The sequence below is a fragment of the Musa acuminata genome, unplaced genomic scaffold (genome assembly GCF_036884655.1).
Source record: "Musa acuminata AAA Group cultivar baxijiao unplaced genomic scaffold, Cavendish_Baxijiao_AAA HiC_scaffold_1137, whole genome shotgun sequence".
Taxonomy (NCBI): domain Eukaryota; kingdom Viridiplantae; phylum Streptophyta; class Magnoliopsida; order Zingiberales; family Musaceae; genus Musa; species Musa acuminata.
In genome coordinates, this window is record NW_027021349.1 from 2,245,367 (window position 1) to 2,255,899 (window position 10,533).

General features: G+C 38.6%; 1 protein-coding gene across 1 annotated transcript; it reads right to left on the minus strand.

Annotated features, from left to right (window-relative positions):
- Nucleotides 1–306: 306 nt before the first annotated feature.
- LOC135670994 (cytosolic sulfotransferase 11-like) lies at nt 307–1,483 on the minus strand. The gene has a single exon (XM_065178815.1). It carries the CDS (start codon nt 1,448–1,450, stop codon nt 437–439), a length of 1,014 nt encoding a protein of 337 aa, XP_065034887.1. The 5' UTR covers nt 1,451–1,483; the 3' UTR covers nt 307–436.
- Nucleotides 1,484–10,533: the final 9,050 nt, after the last annotated feature.

Below are 10,533 nucleotides of genomic sequence, written 5' to 3' on the forward strand. Positions count from 1 at the left end.
GCTTTGCGTATACGATATTTTATAATGCCCTTTTCATAAGGAGATGTTTTGGTTCTACTTAGATTCTTCTTCCAGAACAAATGTAGGATGTAATCTTACACAAAAGAATAATACTTAAAGACTTGCTTGTAGCAATTAAATCTGGCTATGGCTTCTTTGATTCCATCGTACGGCCGCTTCTTCTCTCTCCTGCATTTGAGGAATCTCAAACACGCCATAAATGAAGCACTCATTGAGCACCTTAGATCTGCATGTAAACCTCACCCAACCATTGCCTCTCCAGTAAACGTAGAAGAACGATGAAGACATGTGTTGTCTTGGAGGAGATAAAGAAGCAAAAAAGTCTGGAAATAAGAAAAAGGAAATTAGCTTCATCGATCTTACAACTTCAGATTCAGTCGGATCACACATATATTATTCTTTCGAGATATGTGCCTTAGAACATCAAACCAGAACCAGCAAATTTCTCCTTCGTCATCTCATCCAATCGATCAGCCATCTCGGGCGTGAGATGATTCAGCCAATCCCCCACCACACCGCGTCTGAATAAGAAGCTGTTGTCGACCGTCCAACCCCCCAAGTCCATGGTGCCGCTCCTGTTCACCTCCAAATTGCTTAAGCTATCCATGGCACACAACCGCACGATGCCATCGATCACCCCTTCCTTCTCCTCATCCTCCGAGAAGGGGCAGCCAAGGAACTCCGCCAGCCGCTTCAGCTGAGCTACGGTGTCCTGCAGCAGCTCCTCGTACTTCACGAACAATATATTTTTTGGCCTTTCCAAGTGCGCCTTCCAGTAACCGAGCACATGATCCCAATACGGGCCATAGAAGGAGAAGCCCTTGCAGAAGCTGTCCAAGGCCTTCTCGAGCTGCCATGGCTCCTCGTTGGCCTCCGTCGCTTGCCTGTTTTTGTGGTGCCATAACGATACGAAGTTGTCCTTGGGGTTGCGGCACACGTACACGACTCTGCAGTCGGAGTCCACCACCGACGCCGGTAGGGAATGGAAGGGGATGTGTGTGGAGAAGAGTCGGGGGGGTGGCAGCTTGCTCAGGTCAGGTACTCGGTTGTTGGTGTAGATTTGGAGTTCAAGAAAGGGGATGCACTCGTGGGGATTGCAGGACTCCAAGGCACGTCGGGAGTCGACGCCAGAACCGCGATGTATGGTGGAGAAGACGAGAGCTTTCATCCATGTGGTGCCGGACTTGGGAATGGTGGCGACTAGTACGTCGGTAGGGCGAGCTTTGAAGTATTTTTGGGCGGCCATGGTGCCTATTATGGCCAACGGAAACCCATACCAGCCGCTGTAGCAGTGGATTGGGTTGATATTGCCGGCCTCTACGCTTGGTAGTGCCGACACGAGTTGTGTGAAGTGTTGATAGGTCCGGCGATGGACTTCTTCTTCTTCCTTGGTCCTCGATGGAGAGAGGGATTTGGAAACGTCGGCCATGGAAAACCTGATGTGGCTGATCTACGAATTCCCTGAATCTTAGTCACACATATATGAGAATCAAACATGATATATATTCTTTATTTTAGGTAATTTGAATTAGCGCTCGGAGTCAAAAACATCACGGGTACGTCTTATCCATTATATGTGTGCACGTCGTTTCGTGTGTTTGTGACCACACAAGCATGGCAACGAAAACAGCTCAAAAAAGGAAACATGTAATGGCATAGAGACGATGGACACCCATCGATTACAGTTTAAAAAAGGAAAGAAAACGACAGTACACGAGTCAGCGAAGCAGACATAAGTAAAAATATAAATAGAAATGGTGAATGGATCGAGGGAAATGATGAATCTAGTAACTATCTGATCTCTTGTAAGGACGATGCTGTTATTGTCCTTAGAATCTTGTTTAGTATGGATATAATTATTTGTCCTTAAAACTCATAACTATGACGTAATTGTCATTTCTGGTCCATCCAATGCATCTTTCCGGTAAGGAAAATGTGATAAGAAAACGAGATTTATGATCCATTTTTATTAAAAATAGATTTAAAAATAAAAAGTAAAATTTTAAAAATTAATAATAATAATAATATATTTATTAGAAATATTTTTTGCACTTAGGAGATTCTCACGACTTAGAAGATAAATTTGTCTAATTCTAAGCTATAATCATTTTCAACCCTTGGAAGTCGTTGAATTATTGGATCCTATGGATGAGATCCAATAAGTATCAATCAATAAGAAATTATTACGTAGAGACCCACTAATCTAAGAGGCTTGGGTAGTTTGATGAAGATCTAGTGCCCCCAATATAGTAAGATCCATTAGGATAAGTTAATAGGAGGCATCTATAAATAAGATGGAACTAAAGGGCCATGGGCTAGAATTTTTTTGACTGCCTCCTCCTATTCTCCTCTCTCCCTCTCCTACTCGTACTATAGTCCTTATTTGGGGTATGTGGATAACAAGAAGGGGTGCGAGTTAGGAAGAGATTTGGGCAACGATTTGAGGAGCATCTTCATAGCCCCTACCATATGGATCATCACTAAAGAGAAGGATAATTTGTTACGAAAAGAGTCGGTACAAATGGGGGGGGGGGGGGGGGGGGGTGAATTAGTGCAGCGGTAAAAATTACGTCGGTTCAAAACTTCATTGCGATTAAATCTGTTTCCGATGAAAAACCGTTTCGTAAAGGTACTAACTTTGAAAGTGCACGGAAGAGCATAGTGGATGTAAAGCAAGTAAAGTGGTTTGCAGTTAAAGTAAATTATTCAAGAGAAATGCAAACCAAATTTTTATAGTGGTTCGGTTGTCGTGACCTACATCCACTCCGCCGATTCCTCTTCCGTCTAGGCTACTGGTATCTACTATCGGTCTTCCTTCAATAGGCGAAGACCAACCACCTTTTATAACCCTTTTTTTTTTTTCACAAGTTTAGGAGACAACCTTTTACAACCTTCTTTTATAAGGTATCCCTCTCACACCTCCCTTAGAACTCTCTCTAAGCTCTGGGAGGAGGGAACTCAACTTTCTAAGATTTATAACTTTAGAATCATAGGGTTTTGCTCAATATTTCTTGCTAATCTATGCAAGAATAGCTTGGGTATTTATAGGCCCCAAATGGATTCAAATCTAGAGCCCAAAATTTAAACCCCTAAAATTTTAGGGTACAAGCGGTACCATCGCCTACAGCCTGACACTGGGTGGTACCACCATCCAGACTAGTGGTACCACCGCCTGACACAGTCTCGGAGACTGTGCCATGACGATTTCACCTGTTTGGTCATTGTTTAGGCCTTTCTCTTGGCCCAACACAACCCAAACTTGGCCCAATTGTCCCCTAATTGGGTTGACCCAATTCTAATCCCTATTATATGCTAACTACAAATTTTAAGACATTTACTAAGTTAAACAAAGTTTGTAAGTCTAGGTTTCTTCCAGCGTTCTTCCAATGAACTTCCGACGATTTCTCGACAATGTTCCAGCGGACTCCCGGCAAGCTCCTAGACTTCATGATGATCTTCTTGGCGATCCGACGAATTTCTTTGGCAAGCTCTGGGACTTCTCGGTCAATTCCGACAGAACTTCCGATAAACGTCCGGACTTCCGATGAACTATCGAACTCCCAACGAAATCGTGTTTTAGACAATTGTCTCATCTTGATCGAAGTATCCTGCGTCATTCAAAATGCAGATCAATTCATGAAAACTTATCAATTGGTTTCATCATCAAAATTTGAGATTCAACATAATTGACCTCTTTCATCCTATTTCATAGATCTGTAGGTTTTCAAGGATATACAATCTCCCTAGGTAACACATCTTTCTTATACATGTAATTTTTCAATTTTCAGGGTTTTTCCACACCAATCTTTGCATGACGATAAAATCTTATTTTTCTATGGGAATTCTGGGATTTTATTTTTTGTTTTTCCGTTGTGTATATGATGTCGTCCCAGATTTTCCAACACCCTGAAGTTTTGTGATAACGCAACATAGGTATTGCTCTCTCTCACATTTGGTGCCCTTGTGAGTAATGTCACTCTAGAAGTGAGTTTCATCACAACTTTGTGCAGATGTTGCATAAAGTCTTTGGTGTCTTCCATTAATCGATTGGCTAGGGACTCAACATTGTCGATTCAAGATTCAGCTTCTTCTTACAAGCTCTATACCCCAAGAAAGAAGCCTTTATTGGCCTTGGTAGAGTTTCTCCAAGCTCGCTTCAAGAATATCTAGGTGGGTTTCTGCCATTGCAAGTCTCTCCTTGTGGCTCTTTTCCCTGGTTAACAATCCATATTGTGCCTCCTCTACTCATAGAGAGTAGCCAACTTCTCGCTCATCATGTTTATTGTCGCACTCCTCCTAAGAGGCTCCAATAACATGAGAGCGAGTTTGCACTTGCAGCCCACCTTCGACTGCTTCGGGTAATGGTCCGATTGGTCCAATCTTGCTCAATTCACCATGATGTTTTGCCATGGTGAGATTGTAAAGTTTCTTCGCTATTTGCTAGAATTGCTTGCCTGCTTTGATATCATGATGTCATAGACTTAGGTAGAATTGCCTAAGCTATGCGGTAATTTTCACGGACTTAGGTAGAGTTGCCTAAGTCGTGAAGCACCCTTACGCCAACTTCTTAAACTTAGCTAGGATTACCTAAGCCATGAGGTACCCTTGCAATATATATGTCCGTAAAAGGTCGGCCTAGTTGCAAACTCGTGTAGGTCTTGAAAGACCTATAAAATACCAAATTGTTTAGTTTAAAAACGAGCGACGGACAAGTTTTGATGTCTCACGAAGGGAGAAGCTTTAAAGTAATTTGGTAAGTACCTTGAGTGTCAGAGAGACAAAGGGAGGAAGAAAAAAATAAGGAGTTTAGAAGGTTGAACGAACAATTATAATTTCGCAAACAATTGCTCACCAAGTGTCGGGCACGATGGCAAGTTCCCATCAAGTTAATATGCGAACTTGTGAAGAGTGTTCAATGCCTGACACTACCCAAAAAACTCATCCCCCCTGATGCCACCCGAGGGGTTCCAGGGTGCTAAGATAGCTGACGTTTTTGTCATGTTTCAGCCATAACTCTTTACACAAAATTCTGATTTGGGCAAAACTTATTTATTTGAAAATAGACTTATAGATCTTTTTTTCTATCCTTATTGAAAGATTTGAAGTACAATGCCTACCTAAACATCTATTTGAATTGACCTTGTGGATTCTACAAAAATAAAGATTATATTCTTTGATCTTTCGTTACTCATTGTTTATAACTCTCTGTTGGAAATTCTAATTTATATAAAATATCATTCTTTGTAAACTAGAATTATAGATCTATCTTTTAATACCTACTTGAAATATTTGGAATACAAATGTGTACCCAAACATCTATTGGAATAGACCCTATAAATTTTGGAAAATAGAGATGATGTTCTCTAAAATTTTGTTACCAAATTATTTGTAATTCCCTATTAGAAAATCTAATTCATATAAAACTTATTTTATCTAAAAGTAGATTGATATATCTTTCAAATAATATATTTTTTTAGTAAACTAGAGTATAATTGATTATTTAAATAATTTATGCAATATACCTCATAGGTTTTGTCAAAACAAAACTTTTGTCAATTGTGCCTATTCTTATACCATCTCTTCAAAATTGAATTCACCTAAATTTTTTTCTTCAATTGGGCTTTATGTGATTTCTTTAAACTCTTGTATATTTGTTTTCTTAATTCTTTTTATATCTGAATGCATTATATAAAAGTTTATGTTTGTCTCGTATTGTTTCGTATAGGTACATGTATATTTTTATTATTTTGTATATGCTTATAATATATGTCAATTTCATTACTCACTATTATTTATTAGTGCCCTACAAGTCAATCATGTAAGAGATGGTATATGTGACATACTGAATAATCTTTTTGGTTATTATTATTATGATATTTTATCTCTTTATATTGATGATGAATATACATATTGTGACATTCCTAGATCTGAATAATAGGAGTTAGGAATTGGATTATAATAAGATTATGATAATAAGATTAATTCGCCTATAAACATAGACTCTAAATATTTCTGGTCATAGGTTACTTGAGAGTAATATAAAGATAACCGGATAGATTAGTGTGTTATATACTCATTCATATGATGGAGGTAGTTAATCTCATAGCTACCTGTGTAGGGACATTAGGGATATAGTATAAGTACTTATTAGAGAATGAGTTCACTAAGTGGTCCACTTACGAAATGCTGGTTGGTTAATGATATCTCATTGTCAGATAATAATTTTGTAGTTCTAGTTGTGTATCTAGTCCATAAACTTAAGACATTAACGATACCCTGTATGAGTATGTTAGAACTCTTACAGATTCTAAGCTTAGGGTTGATCTCTTTAGGGGATCGACCTCTTTGAAACTCTATATGGGTTTCTTCCTCCAAGTTGCTGCTCAAGGCTACTAAGAAATATTCATCTATTGCTTATTAAAAGAGAATGAATACATGACTATTTATAAGGCTTCTATACCCTAATTCCTAATAGGACTCCTACTCAAGACTCCTAATAGAACTACTCAAGACTCCTACAGATAATGAACTCCTAATGCTTCTCTAAGAAGCAACATCCAAACTAATCCTATCCTTTGCCGGCCTCTTTATGATCTTTAATAGGGGTCGGCTAGGTAAGTTTAACATGAATGCCTCTTTCAATGAAACTCAATAAAGACTCTCCTAGCTAGAGTCCTAATAGACCCGCCCTCTTCAAATCAACCTTGTCCTTGAGGTTGATAATCCATGAATTCTAAAAATTTAATCTTTAAGTTATCATATTTCTCCCAAGTGACATCTTCTGCTTGTAGGTTCGCCCATTGTATTAGCACTTCAATAGAAGGTCGTCGTCATTGAGTCACGATCCGTTGATCAATAATGACACTCGATTGGGTCTAGAGTTATCCTTAGGTACTTATATTTGGTAGATGACTTTTGGTTGTCTCGTTTTATTCCAGCTTGAGCTTTAAACACGACACATGGAAGACTAGATGGATTCGGGAGCTGGCAGGTAAGTCTAATTTGTATGCTACCTCTCTAATGCGCTCCAAAATTTGGTAGGGTCCATAGAATCAAGGTGAAAGCTTCATAGATACTCTGGTCTAGATTGATGTTTGCTTGTATAGCTGGAGCCATAGGAAAACCCAATCTCCTACAGAAAATTCTCTTTCGCCTTTGTGTTGATCTTATTATTATTTCATCCTAGCTTGACCTGCAGTGAGATTATCTTTTAGAAACTTCAGTATTTTGTCTCTGTCCTATAGTTTCCTATCTACTTTTTCTACTTTAGAGGTACCCAACATATATATTGGGATCACAGGGGGAGGTCGACCATACATAGCCTCATAGGGAGTATAATTTGTGGATGAATGATAAGTTGTATGATACCACCACTTAGCTCAGGGAAGCCACATTGTCCACTCTTTTGGCTGGTCGATAGTGAAGCATATGAGGTATGTCTCCAAGTACCTATTCACTACTTCAATCTGGCCATTAGTTTGTGGGTGATTCGTCGTACTCATTTTCAATTTAGTGCCTTGCATTTGGAATAATTTTGTCCAAAATCTACTTGTGAAGACCCTATCATGATCACTTATAATAGATCTCAGCTTCCCATATAATTTTACAATATTCTCCATTAAGATTTGAGCAATACTAGAAGCAATGTAGGGATTACGAACAGTGCAAAAGTGAGCATACTTTGTAAGGCGATCAACCACAACAAAAATTATTCCTTTTCCTTATAATGAGAGAAGTCGTTCGATGAAGTCCATTGATATATCAGTCCATATTGAGTCCGGGATGGGTAAACATTACAACTTTTCGGGACTTGCCATTGTCTCGCTTTCATGTCACTAACATACATCATATTGTTCCACAAATTTAGCAATAGTATTTTTCATCCCTATCTAATAAAAATATTGCTTAATTATCTTATAAGTTCTAAGAAACCAAAGTGCTCGGCCATAGGTGTGGAATGCAACTCTTGAAAGATGGTCTTTATGCAAGTAGAATTTGGCAAGTACAATGAATCCTTTATAATGTAATTCTTTTGAGTCCCAATTATAATGAGCCACGAAGCTTAGTGTTTTATCTAATTTTTTTATAATCTTATTGGTCTCCAGATCTTCCTACCATTTACTCTTAATATCCTTAAAGAAGTCACTGGTTGAAAGTAAAACGATCAAATATTTAGCTTACTCGGGTATCGGCAAAAGCGCATCTGCAACAACATTCTCTTTCCCCTTTGTGTAAGTTATTTCATAATCATATCCAAGAAGCTTTGTTATGCATTTTTGCTGCTCAGGAGAAGATATATTCTTCTCCAAGAAATATTTTAGGCTTTTATGGTCAATCTTGATTTGAAAGCGTCGCCCGATCAAGTATGGTCTCTCCATTTGGTCACCCCATGCATAATCGCGAGCATCTCCTTATCGTAAATAGTCATCTTGAGATAGGAGGGAGATAATGCTTTATTAGTATAAGCGAGGGAGTGGCCATCTTGTATTAGTACAATACCAATTCTGACTCCAGAAGCATCGGCTTCAATAACAAAAGTTTTGCCAAGGTCAGGTAGCGCTAGTACGGGCGTTGTCATCATTGCTACTTTAAGTTCATCGAAGATGATGGTGGCTTTGTCCAACCATTGGAAAGCATCTTTTTTAGCAAGAAAGTAAGAGGTACACTAATCTTTCCATAGTTTTTCATGAACTTACAGTAGTAGCCTATTAAACCGAGAAAGCTACGTAGTAATTTTATGTTCCTCGGGGTTGGCTAGTTTTGCATTGCTTCAATTTTATAGGGATCAACCACCACACCTTTCTCTGATATAATATACCCAAAATATTCTACCTTATGTTGAAGAAAGCTATAATTTAAATTTTTTGACAAAAAGAACATGTTCTTGCAAAATCGTCAAAACAAGTCGTAAGTGCTGAAAATGACTTTCAAGAGAAGGGTTGTAAATAAGGATATCGTCGAAGAAAATTAGTACAAACTTAAAAAGATAATTCTAAAAAATATCATTTATAAGGCTTTAAAAGGTGGAGGGAGCATTGGTGAGACCAAAGGGCATTACCAAAAATTTGTAGTGGCCATTGTGTGTTTGAAAGGTGGTTTTCGGTATGTCTTTTTCGTACACTCGTATCTGATTATACCCGGATCGAAGGTCTAGCTTTGTGAAGATTTGTGCTCCCTTTAATTTATTAAGAAATTTATCTACTATTAGAATAGGATATTTGTCCTTAACGGTTATGATATTGAGAGCTTGGTAATCAATGTACATTCGCCATGTTCCATCCTTTCATACAAGGAGCACCAATAAAGAGTAGGGGTTGCAGCTTGGCCAAATAACTCATATTTCGAGCATCTCTTTGACAATCCTTTCTATTTAATTCCTTTGTAGATGTAAATATTGATATGGCCGAGTATTTGCTTGAGGTTTGCCCGAAAAAATTGGTATAAAATGATCATACCGATGGGTAGGAGGTAAGTTACGCAGTTCGTCAAATATATCTAAAAACTTAGCAAGCAAAGGAAATAGGTTTGGATCTTCAAATTTTGTTGGCTCTCTCTTAGTTTGCTACTTAAGTTATACCAAAAAGTCATTGCATACTTTATGCAAAACCTTCTCCATTCGTTGTGTAAATCGTCGTTATGTCACCCCTACGTTTCCCATGCAATATCACCTGTTTCCCCTTATTGTAAAATTTCATAATTTATTTCATAAAGTTCTAGGAAACATCACCTAATGTCATCAGTTATTCAATACTGAGCACAACCTCATAATCATCAAGAGGGAGGAGGAAGAAATATGCAATTATCTCTTAGTCCTACAGCAATAGTTTCACCCGTGGGCACCTACGATCACACTTCAAAATCCATCCGTCAGCGATCTTAACATCAAACTTGCTACAATTATTAATAGGTAAGGCCATCCGATTAGCAACCTTGCTATTCATAAAATTATTAGTGTTCCCAATGTCAATAAGAACAGTGATTGGCTATTGCTTCAGAAGTCCTCCCACTTTCATTATTTGCGGGTTCGTGTAATTGATAAGGGCAAACATCGTAATGTAAACCGGCTATTGTTCTTCATCCATGACCACTTCCTCATGCTCTTGGACCTCCTCCTCCATGTCTTCAAGAGGTTCAATAGGCGGCAGCTCCTTTTGCAGCGATGATCGCGGTTTCACGGCTCATCACAATGCAAATAAAGACCCTTTGCTGATCGGTCACATAGTTCTTCTCTTGTCAATTTTTTTAGCAACGAAGGATGGTTGGGAGTAGAAGGAGGTTTATATGCCATGGGCCTTGAAGAGGTTCTCATCCTTCAAGCATCTTGGTTGAGCTCCTCTTCTTGTATTCAGGTGAAAGAAATTGTAGCTGTCATGGTACGGGGTTGCCATGCCTTAACCTCCCCTTTTATTTCTGGCTTGAGTCCTTCAATGAATGTCCTTAACAATTGACAGTTAGTCCAATCACGAGTAAGATAGGATAACTTCTCAAACCTAGTTTAGTACTCTTGAATCG